Raw genomic sequence first — 21125 nt, forward strand, 5'->3', positions numbered from 1 at the left:
ACAATACTCAGGCTTTTCTATCCAGCATGAGGAGGAAACATTTGTGCTTTGCGGAGTAACTTGGCAAAGAAACTTCAAAGAAGCTGCTTTGGCACTTTTCTTAATACGAAAAAGTATTATTTACCCTCATATTAAGCCAACAACAAACAAAGATAAAAGAGCAGTGTTTATACAGCCTATTTCAGAAGTATTCGGTCTTCTCTGGAGAAGAGCATTGAAATATCTATGAAGGGTCAGAAGCAGTCACTTTGTGTTCAAATGTCACAGTTTTCTGTAATCTTGTGATCGTTGATTAATTCCATCCTGTCAGTAATCCTTTAATGTATTTCAGGGATGTGCTCGTGTAGGTCTGAGTGCAGGTACAGGAATTGGAGTTTCCTCTGCTTTGGTGAGCAACCAGAACTCCAACAATGAAAACGACAACAATAATAATCACCAGAACAATAATGCCAATATTCACCATAATAACCACCAGCAAGCAAATGATCAAAATGAAGAGAATGAATTGCGACAGGAGGAACAGATGGAGGAACAGCAGAATGCAGCAGATGGTAAGTTTTATTAATAATTTTTAATAATTTTTTAATAATGCGATTGAGTGTCTATATATGGTATACAGGCCACAAACAAGGAGAAAAGTATCGTCCTCTCCTTCCCGAGAAGTTTCACATCTTTCTTTTTCTTCACTTTTAACTTAATTCCTATTACTAAACTAATTTTTTATGCTCTGCTTTTTTTCTCCATTCGGTCATGCCCAATTTTCAGAGACTGCCTGGATAAGTCCCTACAGTTTTCTTGGCAAGGTTTTTCAAAAATGGTTTGCCATTGCCTCCTTCCTAGGTCAAAAGAAAGTGACTAGCCCATGATTACCTGGCTAGTTTTATTCTTCAACAGGACTGGAATTCACATCTCCCAGTTTCTACCCTGATGGCCTAACCCCTGCACCAAATTGGTTTTCATGCTATACTTAAGCCTATACAATGTATCTATGTTCATCCTTGAGTGTGTTGTATATATAAATCCCAACGTGTCCTATAAAGAATTTATTTCTCTTTTGCTATACAAGTGTGCTTATTGAGCTATAATAAGCCACCATTTAGATAACATGCATTTAGTTGGCATCTGTTACTATCAACTGCCATTCTGAACTGCTACTGAAATGTTAGCTTTGCAGAATATTTCAATATTTGTGTGTGCTGTGCACGTGCTCCTTCAGGGCAGTGTTAACCTGCCAAGTTTTCTTGGCAATATTTTCAGAAGTGATTTGCCATTACCTTTTTTTATGAGAAAGTGACTGGCCTGTCGATCACAGTTTTCTGATTTATAGTGCTTTAACCACTGTACCAAACTGACAGCCCTTTTCATATTATAACATTTATAAAGTGATTGAAGGAGTTCCTGTTTGGACTAGTATGCTAAAGAGTGCCAATGCACAGATAGAAACCAATTTAAAGAAACTAGAACAAAGATGGAAAGAGTATATTGCAATTCTGTACATTAAAGTTACTGTACAGTTTGTAGAATTATGATCTTTTTATTGTAAGCATTCTTATCTCTTAGTTTGGTAACTACATTTTCTCTCTCAGATTACGTTGTATAGTACAACATGGAAAGCCTCCATCAAAATTTAAAATTTAAAAATGGTCCATTAGTTATTTCCAGGCTAAGAGTGATGCTGTTCCACTATGGAAGATTTCCTACATGAACAGCTCATGGATAGAGTGTTCTTGTTTTTATCTGGATCATTCTTACTTGTTTTTACAGCACTGAATGAGATAGAGGAAGTGGCACAGGAAGATGGAGTGGCCTTGGTAGAGAGCCACAGTGAAGCAATTGCAACTAATCAAGCACTTCTTCCCATGGAAATCGATGAAGAACAAGCAGGTAATTTTCATGTCAACATCCTTCTCTTATTTACTTCTTTCACTGGCTGCATGCAAATCAGTTTATTGCTGTTAAGGTTCACCAAGATACTATTACTATTAGAATAAATGGTACAGTTTAAAGTGGCATAGTTTGAAGTTAAACATCTGATATTGACATTAGTTGCTTTCAAATATTAAATCAATTTTCTGTACGGAAATTTGATTTTCTGTACAAAACTTTTCTGTACAGCAATTGTTACATTATTTTGGAAATAGACCATTGATTCACTGAATTGATTAAGTGACATCAAGTCATTTTCGACTTCTAACAACTGCATAGATTTTTCTATATTGCTGATGTGGAGGTTGAGATTCATTGCTAAAACATAACCTTGTTTATTTATTTATATTATATTGCATTATACATATATAATAAGTTAATAGTTCTAGCAAGGTAAGAACTTTTTATTTCAAGCTTGCACTGCTGCCTGGTATACCACATTAACCTTGTTCTGACTGCCAAAACACTTTACTTGCTACTTTGCTATTCAGTGAGATACTATTATGTATCCTTTTCCTTGAGGATTGGTGTTGTGCAGAGATATTTTAGAAATATAGTTTCCTGGCCAAGAAAACATTACTTCCAACCAACAAGAAGGCTTTTAGTAATCGCTGGTTGTCATTACGATATCTGATACCTTTCATTTTTCTCTCTTTTTTGCTATATTTATGCAACAGAATACATTTTTATCATTTTACAAATATACAACTGGATTAATCTATTTGTATTGTATGGTACTAATTGTTTGTGGCAGGAAGGAACTAGAAGATCTGAAGAACATCAAAAAACAAAATCTAATTTGCCTAATCCTGTGAAGGACTCAGACTAGATAGAGATTGGAGTCATATATGTAATGCGACCTCTCTCTGGCCGCCACATGGGAGGTCTGAAGGATTACTACCCTTGTATATTCAGCTCTGAATATCATCAGGGCCTGAAGAAAGCAAGGAACACAGTCTCACCAGTAGTTGTGTTTGCATTCATATGAACATGCACATAGCTCCCTTCAGACCTCCCACCTGAACGTTTGGAAGCAGTAGTGAATCCGCTTTTCTTTAAGACTTCAGTATGTTCAGGTGAATATCTAAAGGAGGGTTGTGAAGCATTCCAGCTTGATACAAAACAGAGTACACACTTGTTTTTATTACTCTCTGTGGTATTTGAAGGGAACTTGAAGAAGAGAAAAAGAGATATATGGACTGCAGAAACTCCTCTGGGTAGGTATTCCAAACCATAATACAAATCCCAGTTAGTTTATACACATGTTTGAATCAAGGTGAGACATGCTCAATCAAGGTGAGTCATGACTTAAGGAACATGAATAATTGATTGTTGATAATCTCGTCTTTTTCAGGACCTAGTGGTCTTCAGCCTAGTGTAAACCTAGCCCCCATTACAGTCCATGATTCTGACAGTGAAGATGAAGATGAAAACATGGCAAGCTCAAGATCCTGTATCACAAACAGCATTGCACAAAGTTACTCAGATGGAGACGAAAGAGTTAGAGATCCAGTGGAAATCCAGGAGCCCTTAGGTGAGAGTTTTAATTTCCTTGGGTATGTAGAAAAATAGTTTCTGTGTTACAAAATGGGTCTGCGTAGCGCTTCAAATTCTATTGAGAAGAGAAATTTTTAAATACCAAAACATTTGGAAAACCAAATGCATCAGTATAGAATAGATAGCACCTGGCTCAACAATACCTATGAGAGGCATCTCAGAATCTTAGTGGACAATCACTTAAGTATGAGCCAACAATGTGCTGAAGTTGCCAAAGAAAGCCAGTGCAGTCCTAGGCTGCATCAACAGAGGGATAGGATTATGTGAAGTGTTAGTACTGGTTTATAGTGCACTAGTAAGACCACACTTGGAATATTGCATCCAGTTTTGGTCACCACGATACAGAAAAGATGTTGAGATTCTGGGAGTACAGAGAAGAAGAACAAAGATGATTAGGGGAGGCAACAACATACAATGAATGGTTATGGAAACTGGTTATATCTAGTCTAATGAAGAGCAGGGTTGGAGAAGACATGATAGCACTCTTCTAATATCTGAGGTTTTGAGGTTTTTATCTAATTGTGTGTTGCCCAAATCACTTTTGGTGAGAAGAGCAGTTGCATATCTTTGATTAATAAATAGTAAATAGTATAGCTTTTCAAATCCTGTTTTAATAAGATGTTCACATTTATTGTAGAAACAATCTATACATACAGCTTTGATCACCTTAAGGCAGTAGCCTTGTTCAATAAAGATTCCTTTCAGAATTATTATTGGAGTACAGTCTATGCACTGCTGAAACTCTTCTGTTTGATTAGTTGTAACCATTAATTTGGGCAAATCATGCATTATAGGGCACCAATTTTTGAATCATCATACTTCAAATGGGCTGATTTGAAAACGTCCAAAGTCCAGGGCTCATGAATTGTGGCTGCTTCAGTGTTGCTGTGTGGCCATACTGCTGTGGTTACATCTTTCCAACACCCCCTGCCAGTTTGTACAAAGAAAATCAATGGGCAAAGCCAACAGGAAGTTGAAAATTGTTTTTGTTCCCACTGCTTTTTTACCTTCCTAAGGTCATTCTGTTTCTCTAGTTAGATAAGGAAATGTCTCTGAAATGATGACCCAGCAGATTATAGATGTCTACTTTGTTTTAAAAGGAGTTTAGAATTAAATCCAGTCATGGATTGTATTTTGAGTTTAACTAGATCTTGGAATTTTAAATCAATAAGGCAAGATATTAAACTGAAGTTTGAGGGATCAAATCATACTATAAATTCTCTTAAGTTCATACAAAGGAAGACACTTTGATTTAATGTGGCCGTTTTCTCTGTCTTCTTGGGTTTTAATGAGGTTAAGGGAATGTGCGTGTTTCAGAATTTATACAGTTTCATTTGCAATAATCTGAACTAAGCCTTTTACAGTAATTTGTAAAATGCTCGATATGTTCAAATTTGTTTCAGAATGATAATCTGACAGATCTACAATTGCTTGATATTAATTATATTTATGTCAAGTATATTTGTTTTCTTCATATATATATATTTTTTTTGAAATAACACATACCTTAGCATTTTGTTGTATAAACTACCATATTTTTCGGACTATAAGGCACACTTTTTGGTCTCCCAAAAGGGGGTGAAAATGTCTGTATGTCTTATAGACCGAATATTGCCAAAGCCCCGCCCACTCCCCAGCCATTTTTTGGCTTCTGCATGCCCTGTTTTCAGGCCTTTTTTGGCCCATTTTTGAGGCTTTTTTTGCCGTTTTAAGGCTTTTTTCGTCTTGTTTTTGAGGCTTTTTTCGACCCTTTTTTGGGGGGGGGGAAAAACCAAAAAAAAAAGCTTGGAAAACTGGCCGAAAAAAGCCTTGAAAACAGACCAAAAAAAAGCCTCAAAAACGGGCTGAAAAAAGCCTCAAAAATGGTCCAAAAAAGCCTCAAAAAAACAGGCTGGAAAAAAGCCTCAGAAACAGGCCGGAAAAAAAAAAAAAGCCCCAAAAGGGCTGAAAAAAGTCCCGAAAATGGGGCAAAAAAGCCCCGGAAACAGGCCAAAAAAAGACTGGAAAAGGCCCGAGAAAAGGCCCGAAAAAAGGTAGGCCAAAAACTTTTTGTTGTTTAGTTTAGTTTAGTTTAGTTTATTTGATTTGTATACCGCCCTACTCCCGAAGGACTCAGGGCGGTGAACAGTTGTTGTTTTCCTCTTCTAAATTTAGGTGCATCTTATAGTCTGAAAAATATGGTATAATAGTTCTAGAAAAGAATGGTGAATTAGGTAATTTTAGTTGTTTCTAGGCATTTCAAACCTTCACAATATTTACTAAATTTACAAATGACTTAACATTTAAACTTTAAATGGGTTCATGGGGAGGCAAAATGACTGTTAATACTTAACTAATTTCAGGAAGTTTTTAAAATGCAGGGATGGATTTCCAGAGGCCCATGAGTTTGGATGGGAAATATATTACAATGAGGGGTCCTTGGTGCTGTGAGAACTTGGTTGTTTTCTTGCAGACGTTTCATTACCCAAACTAGATAACATCAATATCACTAGCATTGATATCTACAAGAAAGCATCTGCAAGAAAACAACCAAGCTCTGAGAGCATCAAAAAGTCCTCATTTCAACCTTGAGCTACAAAAATTACAACTTTTACTTTTCTCACCTCTGAAATTTAGTGTTTCCAACAGAATAATTTATGGCCCTTAAATTCCAAAACCCATTTGTTAATTTCAATTAATCTCACTATCTAAAATGATTTGATTTTTTAAAAAATGTTTTGATAACTATGGCCGTTACACAAGGGTCTCATGCCTCTCCTACCTGACAAACGGCCTGTGCTTCAGCTCTCCCTGCCTGCCCATCTGTGCCCTTTTTGACCACCCTCACTCTACCACCTATCTCTGCTGGCCTCTGCTATCCCCCACTGACCTCTGCTATCTAATTCCTATCACTACATAGCTTTTTATCCTGGGTTTTCTATTCTAGTCAACCTAAGACTTACATTTATGTGTCCTGTGTCCTGTAATTGTCTGTGTTGCTGGCTTTGCATTACTTTATATTGCTCTTCTGCTTTTCCAATATTGCAGCAGTGAGTGGTAAAGGCAAAGCTCCACTGCGGAAAAGATGTAGTGCCAGTCGGGTGAAACTTTTTCTTTCTGAGGAGAGCAGCTGTGAAAAGGGCTGTCAAGTCACCAGTGAGCAGATTAAAGCAGATATGAAAGCAGCCAGTGATGTGACCACAGAAAAAAATAAAAACAAAGAGTGTAACCCAAGCTGTGGTGGGGACACTGGACCTCCAGGAAGCTCGTCCTCTGCTGCTTCTCAAAGCCTGGAAGATGTCAGGAAAGCAGATAGCTCTACTGAGTCCCTTTCTATAGCTGCAGAGGATTCTGAGAAGTGTCTCTGTAGGAATGAAGATTCCAGTGAACGGGATGATGAAGATAATTCTTTATGCTCCAGGTGTTCCTGCTATGTGCCTCAGAACCAGCAAAAGAGAACTAATGGTGCTTCTGATGATGAGTGTCCATCTACCAGTGGAGCCTCTGGTACAAATGGGCCATCTGTGGGAGGAGCAGAACTTTCTCTGAGAACATTAGCAAACACTGATTCCTCAGGGGAAGCCAGTGATGAGAGGACTAATGAGGGTGTCTGTGGGACTGCTAATGAGGAGGGCAGTACTTTACAGCAAGCACAGTTTGAAATGGAATACAATGAAGATTATCCTCGTAGGCCTTTAACAAGAGCCAGAAGTAAACTTTCCCATGTGCCTTTGGTGTCTCAGCCAGGTAAGATTACATTATGTAAATTAATGTCTTGTATAAATTGTCTTGCTTTGTCACCCTAGCTCCAAAGAAGTGTAGAATACAAAAGTGATATATTATTATAATAGCAGAAATGCCGTCTTAAAATCATTATCCCAATTCTTGTATTAACAGATCTGCATATGAATAGAAATGGAAGAACGAAAGCTGCTTTGGAATGACATTTTTGAGTTGATTTCATATAGGAATCCTATTATGGTATTGCATTGTAGTTCTATACTTGTTTTTATCAGTATAGTTCTTTCAATGATATTCTCTAACCACTTTAATATGACTCCCACAGAACCTGTACTGTACTTTCCCTAAGAATTTTAGCAATGTTGAACACCTTCCCAATAAGGTGAACTGAGAAATACTGTCAGCACACAAAAGAGATATTGTTAACCATATTCTATAGTCAGTTCTTCAATTTAAAATATATACTCAGGGAAATAACGGTAATTCTTGCATGTTTCATTTTTCTTACGTGATTATTCATTTTCCAAATTAAGGGTACTGTATTTTAATTATAATGACAGTAGGAATTGTAAATGCCTCTATTGTTTATGTGGAACTCAAATGATTTCTACTACAGTGATTGTTATCCTCAAACCATTGCTTCATTGCAATTATACAGACAGTAAGATAACATGTATGCTTCAGCTGTGGAGGTCCAAATTATGAACTGAATTAAACAAAAGGAAGTGTAAATCCTAATGCTGAATTCTGAGGAGTTGAATATATATATTTATATGGACATATACATAGTTTTTCATCAGCATTTCCGGGGCATTTTTGCTTTGAATTATATCTGTGGTACTACATCTCGGCTTTTACTTTTGTTTATAAAGTGAGATAACAAACAGTTAAATCTCTTTGTTAAATCCCAAGAAGTCTACATTATCTAACTTACACCTAGAATCATGTCATTTTATTTAATTGTACAGTACACATCTAATCCCATTTGTGCAAGTCATATATAGAAAATACTATGCATATTTCCTGCCTTCCTCAACAGACTAAATGAAACTTGATAAAACTTCAGCCTATTATTTGTTTCATTTTAACACATTTTATGGTTTTTTAACATTTTTTTAATTTGATTTTGGGATAGACTGAAATGTTTTTTAAAAAAAACATTCCAAAAGAAGTAAGTCTTAATATTTTGTCACATTGACTGGCCACTGCCCACCATTCTGAAATTGATTTTGGAATCTTAATTCTATCTAACAATTTTTAAGGAAATCTTCAAGATACATCATTATTGTCAGTATTTTAAAACTGTCACAACTGTAACCAATCATTTATTTTATTTTGCCTTCTCAGAAGCAGCCAAACCAAAATCTCGACATTCAGTGAAGAGAAAACGGACAGCTGACAAGTCCACAAGCACCAGTGATCCTGTGATTGAGGATGACCACATCCAGGTGAGTACTTTGGGTCAGAATTATGGACAGTCAGTCACATCCAGGTTGATTGAAACTTGTATTTTCTAAATATATTTTCTTGCTAAATTGATTGCGTACAATTTACACTTCAGTATAAGCCAGAGTAGCCAGTGTTTTCCAGTTAAGAACGTTGCAGATGCCAGGAGAGAAGGAGAAAGATTTTCTAAGAAAAGAGAATTTCAGATACAGATCCCCATTTTCAGTGCTGCCCACATTTTGTCACCCAACATTAGGTGTCCTGGCGATTATTAATTTGACTGGTTAATTGGTTTGGCGTGGTCCATGTAATAGTTTTTAACTCTAAAAATAAATTCTCTAGGTTTTGACACTAAAATCAAAAAACCTTGTTGGAATCACCTTGACTAACTGCGGCATAACAGACCTGGTGCTGAAAGACTGCCCTAAAATGATGTTCATTCACGGTATGTACATTTTGTTTCTTTTTTCTTTTTTTAATATACCTCAGTATCAATACATGAACACTCAGGCATCTGAGTGTCATTCATTTGAATACAGGTAGTAATGATAGTATTAATATTATTTGTTATTTAAATCCCTTGGGAGTTGGGTGGCATAGAAATGCGACAAAAATAAATAAATCATACTTACGTAATTGTAATAATAATCTTATACATTTTTTATTAAAATATCAGCCTTCATTATTTAATTGTTCAACATTTTAGTCCCCCATTCTAGCTATTACTTTTAATATATTATATTAAAAATGTGCATAATAATATTTTCCCTGTTTCTTGTGTCTGCCTCTGTATTCAGTCCCAGTATAAAGCCAAACTTGTGTTACAAAACATTTCCTCTATCCGTCATCTCTTGTCCATTTTAATATTTCAATTCTTATCTGTTTTTTGACTTGCCTTCCAAATTCCTCCCTTGGGTCTTCATCTTTGTCTACCTCAGGGGTCGGCAACCTTAAACACTCAAAGAGCCACTTGGACCCGTTTCCTACAGAAAAAGAAAACACACCAGGAGCCACAAAACCTGGCTGGGCGTGGCCAACTCAATGTCATTCCCACCCAGTCACATGACCACCTAGCCACGCCTACCCAGCCGCAAAACTATTCTCTATGTCTTTCTCTCCCTATCTCTCCCTTTCTCCCCCCTCTGTGTCTTTCTACCTCTGTATCTCTCCCTCTCCCTCTCATCCCTCTCTTACCCCTCTCTAACCCCCTCTCTCACCCCCTCTATAAGTATCACTCTGTGTCTCTCTATGTCTCTCTCTCTCTGTGTATGTGTGTGTGTGTGTGTCCTTCGCTCCCCCCTCCCTTCTGGTGACCATCCTCCTCCCCCCCTCCTCCTCTCGTAACTCCCTGGCCGGCTGTGACTGCATGCACAGGGAGACTCCAGCCTGAAGTGTCAGGAAGCAAAGGCTGCCTTATGTGCAAATGTGGTGCGAAGGCAGATATAGGGCAGCTTTGCTCCTGCACTCTTCGGCGACCCTCTTCCCCCTCCTCCTCTCAGGATGCCCGGGATAACTGTGGCTGAGCCGGGAGCTACGCACGGGTGGGAAGACCCTCCTCAAATGAGCGCCAAAACTCAGGAAAGGCGCACTCGGGGCGGGCAGCGGCTCGCTTAAGGAGGGTCTCTCCGCACGTGCACACACTCCCAGCTCAGCCACAGCCAGCCAGGGGGTTACGAGAGGAGGAGGGAGGAAGAGAGTGCAGGAGCGAAGCTGGCCTGTACCTGCTTTCACGTCACATTTGCACGTAAGGCAGCCTTCACTTCCTACCGCTTCAGGCTGGAGTCCCAAAAAGAAATAAGAGGGGCGGGGTGAACCAGTGATGGGACAGGGAGCCGCAGCAGAGGGCCAAAAGAGCCACTTGTGGCTCCGGAGCCGCAGGTTGCCAACCCCTGGTTTACGTCTTTCCTGGTTAGCTTAGATATTTCTTGCATCTCTACTATCTTTCACTGTCAAACCTCCAGAGGATTTGCCCAACTCTCCATTTTCTTTTCCAAGATATCTTTGTGTTTATCCAGTATCATTTTTTGGTCTTTTATCATAAATATATGATAAATGATCCCTGAATTGCTTCATAAATTTTTATTACCTTCTCCTTCTTATCTTCTTGTTTTATTTGTTTATTTAGTTCTGCCTTTTTCCCTGGTCTCTCCATTGTCTCCTCTATTTCTTGGGTTTTTTGGTCATTATTCATTATTCCTTGTGGAGCACTTTCTAACTTCCCATTTATGTTATTCATTAAGTCCATTATCTCCCTGTGATTCCTTGTCATAGTATCATGAATGCTTTGAAACATCACCACCAATTCTTTTTGCAAATTAAGCTAACTGTCCATGCTAAACTGTTTCATAAAGATTGGCAATCTGAGATTAGTTTCTTCATTTCGTCTCCCATAGCTGTAATATTAAATGACTAATTTTTATCTATAATTGTTTACTTGGTTGCTTTTCCATTTTAGCCACCAGATGTCGTGTTCTTAAGCACTTAAAAGTAGAGAATGCACCCATTGTCAATCGTTTTGATTATGCTCAGTGCAAGAAATTAAATATGGATCAGGTCCTAGATCAGATACTTCGGATGCCTCCAGAAAGAAACCGGATTATTTATCTTCGTCCAATGCAACAGGTATGTAGCTAGCTTTCACTTAAGCAAAAGAGTTTGTGTATTGTTCTATACTCCGCTATTTTTTCTTTTTAGCATAAGAAGACTACTAGCATAAACTGACTTTAATGGCATATTTTAATTGATTTTTTTATTCATCTTATGTTTGTTGCACCGTTATATCAGTACTTCCCAAACCTGGGTAAATTACCCAAAATGGGCACATGTCTTTTAAATAAATGTTGTTTCCCACTTCTATAAACATGTTCTATTGGAGGAAATTAGATCAGTAATAAAATATAGAATCATAGAGTAGGGTTTCTTTTTCTTTCTTTGTTAGTTGCAAAGTCATGTACGACCCATTGCGACCCCATGGACAATGTTCCTTCAGGCCTTCCTGTCCTCTACCATCCACTGGAGTCCATTTAAGCTCACACCTACTGCTTCAGTGACTCCATCCAGCCACCTCATTCTCTGTCGTCCCCTTCTTCTTTTGCCCTTGATCTTTTCCAGCATTAGGCTCTTCTCCAGTGAGTCCTTTCTTCTCATTAGGTGGCCATAGTATTTGAGTTTCATCTTCAGGATCTGGCCTTCTAAAAAGCAGTCAGGGTTGATCTCCTCTAGGACTGACCGGTTTGATTGTCTTGCAGTCCAAGGGACTTGCAGGAGTCTTCTCCAGCACCATAGTTCAAAGGCCTCAATTCTTTGGTGCTCAGCCTTCCTTATGGTCCAACTTTCACAGCCATAAATTGTAACTGGGAAAACCATAGCCTTGACACACACTTTTGTTGGCAGTGTGATATCTCTGCATTTTAGTATGCTGCCTAGATTTGCCATAGCTTTCCTCCCCAGGAGCAAGCGTCTATTAATTTCTTGGCTGCAGTCCCCATCTGCAGTGATCTTGGAGCCCAGGAAAATAAAATCTGTCACTAACTCCATTTCTGTCCCATCAATTTGCCAGGAATTGAGAGGGCTGGATGACTTTTGCACTCTCCTTCTTCACCCGCATCAAGAGGCTCTTTAGTTCCTCTTCACTTTCTGCCATTAGAGTGGTATCATCTGCATATCTGAGGTTGTTGATATTTCTCCCAGCAATCTTAATTCCAACTTTTGATTCATCTAGCCCCTCCTTTCTCATGATGTGCTCTGCATATAAGTTAAATAGGCAGGGCCACAGTATACAGCCTTGCCGGACACCTTTCCCAATTTTGAACCAATCAGTGGTTCCGGGTCCAGTTCTCACTGTTGCTCCTTGACCCGAATATAGGTTTCTCAAGGGACAAATAAGATGGTCTGGTACTCCCATCTCTTTAAGAACTTGCCACAATTTGTTATGATCAACACAATCAAAGGCTTTAGCATAGTCAATGGAACAGAAGTAGATGTTTTTCTGGAACTCCCTAGCTTTCTCCTTGATCCAGCATATGTTGGCAATTTGATCTCTAGTTCCTCTGCCTCTTCGAAATCCTGCCTGTACTTCTGGTAGTTCTCAATCCACATACTGCTGGAGCCTAGCTTGTAGGATTTTGAGCATAACTTTACTAGCATGAGTGCAATGGTGCGATAGTTTGAACATTCTTTGGCATTGGCTTTCTTTGGAATTGTAATGTAAACTGACGTTTTCCAATCCTGTGGCCACTGTTGAGTTTTCCAAATTTGCTGGCAAATTGAGCGTAGCACTTTTACTGCATCATCTTTTAAGATTTTGAATAGCTCAGCTGGAATACCATCACCTCCACTAGCTTTGTTGTTGCTCAGATTTCCTAAGGCCCATTTGACTTCACATTCTAGGATGTCTGGTTTGAGGTCAGTGACCATCCCATCTTGGTTATCAGAGATGTTAAGTTCATTCTTGTATACTTCTTCTGTGTAATTTTGCCACCTCTTCTTAATCTCTTCTGCCTCTGTTAGGTCCCTGTGATTTTGGTCCTTTATCATGCCCATCTTTGCACGAAACGTTCCCTTCATATCTCCAATTTTCTTGAAGAGATCTTTGCACAAAACGTTCCCTTCGTATCTCCAATTTTCTTGAAGAGATCTCTGGTCCTCCCTATTCTATTGTTTTCTTCTATTTCTTTGCACTGTTCATTTAAGAAGGCATTTTTATCTCTTGTAGCTATTCTCTGGAATTCTGCATTCAATTGGGTGTATCTTTCTCTTTTTCCCTTGCCTTTTGCTTCCCTTCTTTCTTCAGCTATTTGCAAAACTTCCTCAGACAGCCATTTTGCTTTCTTGCATTTCTTTTTCTTTGGGATGGTTTTAGTTGCTACCTCTTGTACAATGTTGTGAACCTCCGCCCATAGTTTTTCAGGCACTCTATCTAACAGATCTAATTCCTTAAATCTATTTGTCACCTCTACTGTATTCATTAGGGATATAATTTAGTTCATACCTGAGTGGCCTAGTGCTTTTCCCTACTTTCTTCAATTTAAGCATAAATTTTGCAACGAGAAGCTTGTGATCTGAGCCACAGTCAGCTCCTGGTCCTGTTTTTACTGACTGTATAGAGCTTCTCCATCTTTAGCTGCAGAGTACATAGTCAATCTGATTTCTGTGTTGACCGTCTGGTGATGTCTATGTGTATAGTCGTCTCTTGGGTTGTTGGAAAAGAGTGTTTGCTATGACCATCGTATTCTCTTGACAAAATTCTATCAGCCTGTGCCCTGCTTCATTTGTACTTCAAGGCCAAACTTACCTGTTATTCTGGTTATCTTTTGGCTTCCTACTTTAGCATTCCAATCCCCCATGATGATAAGGACATCATTTTTTGGTGTTAATTCTATAAGGTGCTGTAGGGCTTCATAGAACCAGTCAATTTCATTCTCTTCAGCACCAGTGGTTGGGACATAGACTTGGACTACTGTGATATTGAATGGTTTGCCTTGGATTCGAACTGAGATCATTCTGTCATTTTGGGGATTATATCCCAGTATTGCTTTTCCTATTCTTTTATTGACTATGACGGCTATTCCGTTTCTTCTGAGGGATTCTTGCCTGCAGTAGGATACCTGATGGTCATCTGACTTAAATTCACCCATTTGTGTCCCATTTTAGTGCGCTGATTCCTAAGATGTTGATGTTCAGTCTTGTCATCTCTTGTTTGACATGTCCAACTTGCTTCAGGGCTATCTTAAATAAACTTCATTCTCAAGCGCAAAGTCTCTAATGAATCACTTTTATTTTAAGAATAGCAGAATCCGACATTCCTGATTCAAATTGCAGCCAAACTGGCCCCTCCTTCCAACCCCCTCCTCTTCCGCTCTCCAACCCCAATGTCCCATTGGCCATCATGCAGATCCATCTCTACACCCCGGCACGTTCTTTTCACAGGAATGTGGGCCCCCCCTCGTCACCTAGGAAACACTATCTGTACATTCAAAAAGCTAGGTAAAAGTTCATCTCAGCAATAAATCAAGCTTGTGCTCTATGCTTCATCTTGTTCATGTCAGCGCTGGAAGAGAGCCTAATTTGGAACGCTGACACTTGCCTTGATTCATGGATCTTACATTCCAGGTTCCTATTGAGAATAGAACTTTACCGCATCAGACTTTCCTTTCACCACCAGAGGAATCCACAGCTGAGCGTCCTTTTGGCTTTGGCCCAGTCGCTTCACTCTTTCTGGCGCTACTAGTACTAGCCCTCTGCTCTTCCCCAGCGATATATCTTTTTTCCTTTTGGTACTGTCCATGGGGTTTTCATGGCAAAGATACTGGAGCGAGTTGCCATTTCCTTCTGCAGTGGATCACGTTTTGTCAGAACTCTCTGCTATGACCTGTCCATCTTGGTGGCCCTGCACGGCATAGCTCATAGCTTCATTGAGCTATGCAAGCTTCTTCGCCATGACAAGGCAGTAATCCATGAAGGAGTTTTTGGGGGATAACGACATATAAATCTATTGCTCATTCAACAGGAACATTTAAATTATGCCATATTTAGTAAAATAGATTCAGAAATCTTCAAAAGTATTCTTATGGTGAAAATTACTGAAATTATCTGTTTGCAGAAATGTATTTTGCTATTTTCTGTTGTTATAAGTGTGTTGTTCCCCATTTTACAGGTTGACACGCTGACTCTTGAGCAAAAAATATTTAGTGGTCCTTATCCATATCATATCTGTGTCATTCATGAATTCAGTAATCCTCCAAATGTTCGCAATAAAGTCCGGATTCGCAGCTGGATGGACACAATAGCAAATATCAATCAGTAAGTCAGCTAACCATATGCTCTTGATCGCCAAACATTTTTGTTTGTGTTTCTGTTTGTGAGCACATGCATTCCTCAGAATTGAATGGGACAGACAACTTCCAGCTTCAGAATGATGGCATTGATTTTTTCAAATAAAACAGTTGGTATGATTTGGCTCAGGTAAAAAAAGCCTGAAATATTAATGGCAGTCTTTAAAGTCAGACATCTTTTGAAAAATTCTGTTCTTTTGGAGTTTTAGAAAGAACAGTACTGTCAGTATTATTATTATTTAAATTGTATGCTTCCCAAGTTGCAATGATTACAACCATCAAAGAAATTACAATCAAATCAATAAAACATAAAAGTTAAATATAAAATGTGCCTTGCCTGATCAAATGACGGATCTCACACTTCCTTGCCAAAGCCCTGGGTGAAGAGCCAGTAGATACATACATTCATGCGTACATGTAGTTTGTGTGTGTTGTGAATGAATAGGTAGATATATTAATAATTCTTTCATCTTATATTTTACACATGGAGTAAGGTTAAATCACACTCTAGCACAGCTGTACTTGTTACTTTATTGCCTCTAACAGTAGTCCACAAATTGATTTCCTTATATGTTCTGCAGTTACCCTGAATATTTACTTAAGTAATGATCTAAATTGAATAAGTAGATAAAAGGAGTTGAAGACCAACAACTGCTAAAAAATGAGGGAGGCTGGGAATTATGAGTTAGAAACATCTATTGAGTGTCAGTTTGGGAAAGTCCTGTTTGTAATTTCAACATCTTAGGTTGTTTTTGATAAATATCTCATTTATTTGCATATATTTTCTTCATTTGGTCCTACAGAGAGCTTATTAAATATGAATTCTTTCCTGAAGCCACACGAACAGAAGACGATCTAAAAAAATATACAAGATATCCCTGGGGGAGAGATATTTACACTCTAGAAGGTATTACAGAGAACTTGAAAGCACTTATGAAAATTTCTTAAGAAAAGATTCTCAAATTATAGCCTATATGTTAGACAACAAAAACTAGCTCATTCCAGCTTTAGATTTTTTAAAAAATTATAAATTACATTTAAAATCTAAATTGTATATATATTTAAATATTCAAATATAAATTATATTTAAAAGTAATTTATTTTTCATGATGAAAATGTGAAATGTCTGCAGGAAGAAAAATTTCAGTTGAATGGATAATATGCATATGGTATTACAAATGTTTTGATTTCCTTAGTTCAGTACAGTTCAGCAAGGCAAAATGACAGCACAGGAGAGGAGCAATTTCCTCCCAGTGGCAGACTTCTCTGTGTTAAAAGTGACATGTGTGCCACAACAACACAAAATGTAAAGGCATAGAAGGTATATGTAGGCCATGTTTCACCTATAAATGTGTAGTCACAAAAGATACACAAAATAGGTGCAACTAGTATGTCTCCTCATCCTATTGTGTATATCTTGCAGATAACCAAATGTCTGTATTATTTTATGAATGCTGCTTCATCAAAGGTCTAAGACAGTTGTAGGCAAGACAAGCTTATTTCAATTGAAAAAAGAAGTTCAGAGACCTATTTTCTGTCTGTTCTGCTGTAGGTGTTGTGGATGGAGCTCCCTATTCGATGATAACAGATTTCCCATGGTTGAGGTCCCTGAGGACAGCTGATCCTAATGGCTATGCAAGATATGATTTTGAAGATGATGAAAAGAGTAAGTAAACATTTGAGTGCCCTGTGTTTACCAGGGAAACTGAAGCATTACACAGTAATGTAATTTCATTTTAAACAAAAGTGTAATATATTTACAGTGTTACAGGGAATATCTTTATCTGTGTGCTTCTTATTGATGTATTTATGTAATTGTTTAAATACTTTCATAGCAGTAACCCAGTTTGAAGTGTTCACTTAGGCTATGGAGTCCCTCTGTTTCAAACTCTAAAGCATCCATATCCACAATAGATGATTGTAAACTTGGCTTTCCGCGACCATTTCCCCACCAGTGGATCTCCATGAGTGAGGAGCTGCGCTCTCCTCCAGTCCTCCTGGGGCAGTACAAGAACCGCTCTTGCTGGGGGCAAGGGGTTGGCGGTGGCAGGAGCAGCAGGCCGGGGCTTCCCTCCGGAGGCCTGGGGCTATGCCAGAAGTCTTATCGGGCAGGGAGACAGGGAAGCCCCGGACTGCCCTCAAAATAACGACTTTCCAGGCCCAAAATGGAGGGGACGGAGGGGTGCCCGAAGTGCATGTGCAGGGCGCGCATGCGCAATGTGGGGGTCATGCGCGGGGGGTCATGCGCATGTGGGAGGGTTCGCATTGCATTATGGGTGCTGACATGCACACGAGCTATTGCGCACGCACATACACACTTCCGTCACGCCACGAGAAAAAGGTTCGCCATCTCTGGTCTATAGCTGGTGCAATATGAAGTCCAGAATATGAAGATAGTTAATTTGGGATAAAGAACACAAATTTGTTTTTGAATTCTGCATAATAGCCTAACTTTTTCTTTTAACTTTCTAAATCAGTTACAGTATTTCTAATTTTTTTTCCTAGCAATTTTTTTTCATAGCAATATGTCAATTATGGATTTTTTCCCCCATGGTTAATTGAGAAAGAAATTTAGAGTACTAAAGTGTAGGAAGGCTATCTAGACTGTATTTGTATCTTTTCAAATTCTATAGAGGCATATATGAAAATATTTTATATGACATTGGCTTCAAGTGGCATTGAAGCCCAACAAGAAAGGAAAAGGTCTAATCAAGCTGGGCTTTGAAAGAATATATATCTCATAATAATTCAAATCATACTGTTATTAATTTTTCAATGGGAAGCTATTTTTGTATGATAGATTGTTAAATACAAATGTTTATGCCTGATGTAGCATTTATTATGGATTTGTTTTAAATTGTCATTCCAGTGACAATTGTATTTGTTTCCATTCTCTTTTTCTTTGCATCTAAAATTAGCTACTATTTACGCTCCCCGGAGAAAAGGACAACTGTCAGCAGATATCTGCATGGAAACGATAGGTGAAGAGATCTCTGAACTCCGTCAGATGAAGAAAGGGGTATTCCAGAGGGTAGTTGCTATCTTCATCCATTACTGTGATGTTAATGGAGAGCCAGTAGAGGACGATTACATCTGAATGCATCCAGGTGCAAGCTCTCTCGGGCCTTCCTGTGTTTTGACTGGCATTGCTAGCACAGAAACCAGATGGATTTCACCCACTGCTGTAGTGCACTGAGAAATCTTCGAATTTGTGTGGTTCACGATTACCCCAACATCTATTGGAACGATAGTAAATGTATCAGGAGAAGTTGCAGTGAATGTTGAGGACCCTACATAAAAAAAAAAATCCTCATGAAGTTGACTTTATTTCATATGTTTATATTATGAGATTTAATTCAAATTTTATTTTAATGAAGGCAATTAATTACGGCAAGGCAAAACATTTGAATTTCTTAGCTCATTTAATTCATAGCAGTATTTTTTTGTTGGTTTGCCAGAAGCAAAACCCTATATGTGCTGTGTTCAGGAGCCACAAGAGTCTTTTAATCTGTGCCTTTCCCGCTCCCACCCCCCTTACGCATCTAAGAGTCCATTCTGAGTAAATCTGTTGAACAGCCTTTTGAGTCTTGTGCGTTTTTCAAGGGGAAGTGAAATTGGAAGACCTTAAACCACTGACAAATGGCAGAAGTGGAAAGAGCAGCCATGCAAATGATTTGCAGAAAGCTATCCCAGAAATCAAATTAAAATCAGCCTGAGTGTTCAAATGAAAGCACAAGTGGGATAGAGGATTCAAGGCAAATAAAAAGCAATAAACTAATAAATGAATTTCCTCTGTTGCAGTTTTCTTCTTCAGTACGTATTACTTTCAGGAAAGATGCATGTACATTCTTTTTTTAAAAAAAAACAAACTAGTCCACTTACATAGTTTTCTATGTATGGCTGCTCCTGTTACTTTTGCCTGAATTCTGTGATGCTACTTTTTACAACATCTTGATTGGATTTACCCAAAACATGTTCCATGAGTCCGTTTGGTATCATAATTCTTTTCAACATCTGACAGGGACTGAAAAGTCTCAAAAATAATATCTTGTGTAATAACTTGTATGCTTATAACTAGTATCATAGAAGTGAGCTAAACCAAATAATATTGCCAATAGTTATTGTCTTGTCATGATACTTAATTCATCAGAAGTTTATAGTATTTTACTATATAATAAGTAGATAAACATTTTGTTGAATTTGTTCTTCTTATGTTAAAGGATGCGACGTTTATTTCTATTATAAGAACAGTCAAAAAGAAGAATTGCATTTCAGTTCCATTGTTTATTTGCTGTGTTGTGAACTCTGAAAATGACAACATACTCCTTTCTTCTCTGGATGGCCTTGAGATAGCTAAATTAGTTGCATAATTAGGCATTTCAAAAACAAGATTACCAGTTGTCTGGAATAATATATTGACACTGAAAGTTAAATAATCAAGGTTCAAATAAAACACCCATTGCTTAATAGCAGTTGATAGGAATAGGTTTCCTGCTCAGCAAGTGGAAATGTATGGTGATTGGTGTCCAATCGTGTTTTTCTATTATGTATGTCTCTAGAGAGCTTATCTCTCTGCTTTTTCATGCTGGTCTGAAGCAATAATTATACTTTTTGCATTCATTAGTGCCACTGAGAAGAGGGGTGTGAAAAGCAAGAATAAAAAGCATAGTCAAGGATTTACGTTCTATATTAGTACAGAACTAAGCCCCGTGTAAAGTTGGCCTCATTTTATTTGTATTTTTTTAATTGTATAAACAATAGGAATTTGTATGTATATTTCTCTGTGGTTGAGTTGTGTTCGATGTGAGTGTCAGTGTTTGCACACGAGCGTATACGTATACTGATGTCATTTGACTTCTATTTTGCTTTTTATAAGAGCAATTAAAAGAGCATTGAAGTTTAACTTTATAATGGTAACCTTTGAAAGACTGAAGTAACCATTTCAAACTAGAAAATCATCGGTATTTCCTTTGCAAGCCTCTTGGACCTAAGTGTTCATCCCTTGTGTTAATACATTGGTTTTAGTAATAGAACGGAGGAAATGCCCTCAAGCCCAGCCAACCACAGATTTTTTAAAATAATAATATTTATTTTTGAAAAGGATAATTGTCACTTATGAAGTCTTTTGCTTATCAGAACTCCTCAACCTTCAAATGTTCAGATGTTCCTCGAAAGTTCTACTGGTACGCTTGTTAACTGATTTTTTTTTTTCCTCCTCCTCATCTGTATTTGTTTGAAATAAATAAGACCAGAACTGGAGTAAGCAAATAGAGAAACATTTCAGGCTATAAAGAACGTCTGGACACCCAATAAAAATGTAGGATATCTTAAAAGAACATGTAAAATTTGTTATAACCACATTATGAAATGAATGATACTCTCAATTGCCTAGTTGCAATTTAAGATACCAAACTGTCCCACTAAATTGCACTACAACAGAAAAATGGATACACATGGGTGATAAAGTTGTCAAAGTCTCTGCAATTCCAATACAAAGGATACCACATGCTTGCACTTCATGTCAAATGTAATGTCAACCAAGGAAGGTAAGCCTGTTTGAAAAGTAGTTGTGTCTTTTCCTTAAGCCAGCTTTTACACTGTGAAACTTAATTTGAAAAAGATGGGGACATTTCTAAGGGCAAG

The 21125-nt window shown here is 38.0% G+C and overlaps 1 protein-coding gene across 1 annotated transcript in view; it reads left to right on the forward strand.

The window, feature by feature from the left end:
- FBXO38 (F-box protein 38) overlaps positions 1-19060 on the forward strand; it is a 31876-nt gene extending 12816 nt beyond the window's left edge. Inside the window, exons 12-22 of the mRNA XM_034405822.3 lie at positions 332-551; positions 1765-1884; positions 3281-3460; positions 6511-7209; positions 8551-8651; positions 8992-9094; positions 11105-11271; positions 15305-15450; positions 16286-16389; positions 17035-17148; positions 18401-19060. Coding sequence (XP_034261713.1) covers positions 332-551; positions 1765-1884; positions 3281-3460; positions 6511-7209; positions 8551-8651; positions 8992-9094; positions 11105-11271; positions 15305-15450; positions 16286-16389; positions 17035-17148; positions 18401-18579 — 2133 coding nt within the window. The 3' untranslated portion in view covers positions 18580-19060. The remainder of the gene's footprint in view (positions 1-331; positions 552-1764; positions 1885-3280; positions 3461-6510; positions 7210-8550; positions 8652-8991; positions 9095-11104; positions 11272-15304; positions 15451-16285; positions 16390-17034; positions 17149-18400) is intronic.
- The last annotated feature ends 2065 nt before the right edge of the window (positions 19061-21125 follow it).

Source organism: Pantherophis guttatus, chromosome 2 (assembly GCF_059756535.1).
Source record: "Pantherophis guttatus breed Tessera chromosome 2, ASM5975653v1, whole genome shotgun sequence".
Classification (NCBI taxonomy): domain Eukaryota; kingdom Metazoa; phylum Chordata; class Lepidosauria; order Squamata; family Colubridae; genus Pantherophis; species Pantherophis guttatus.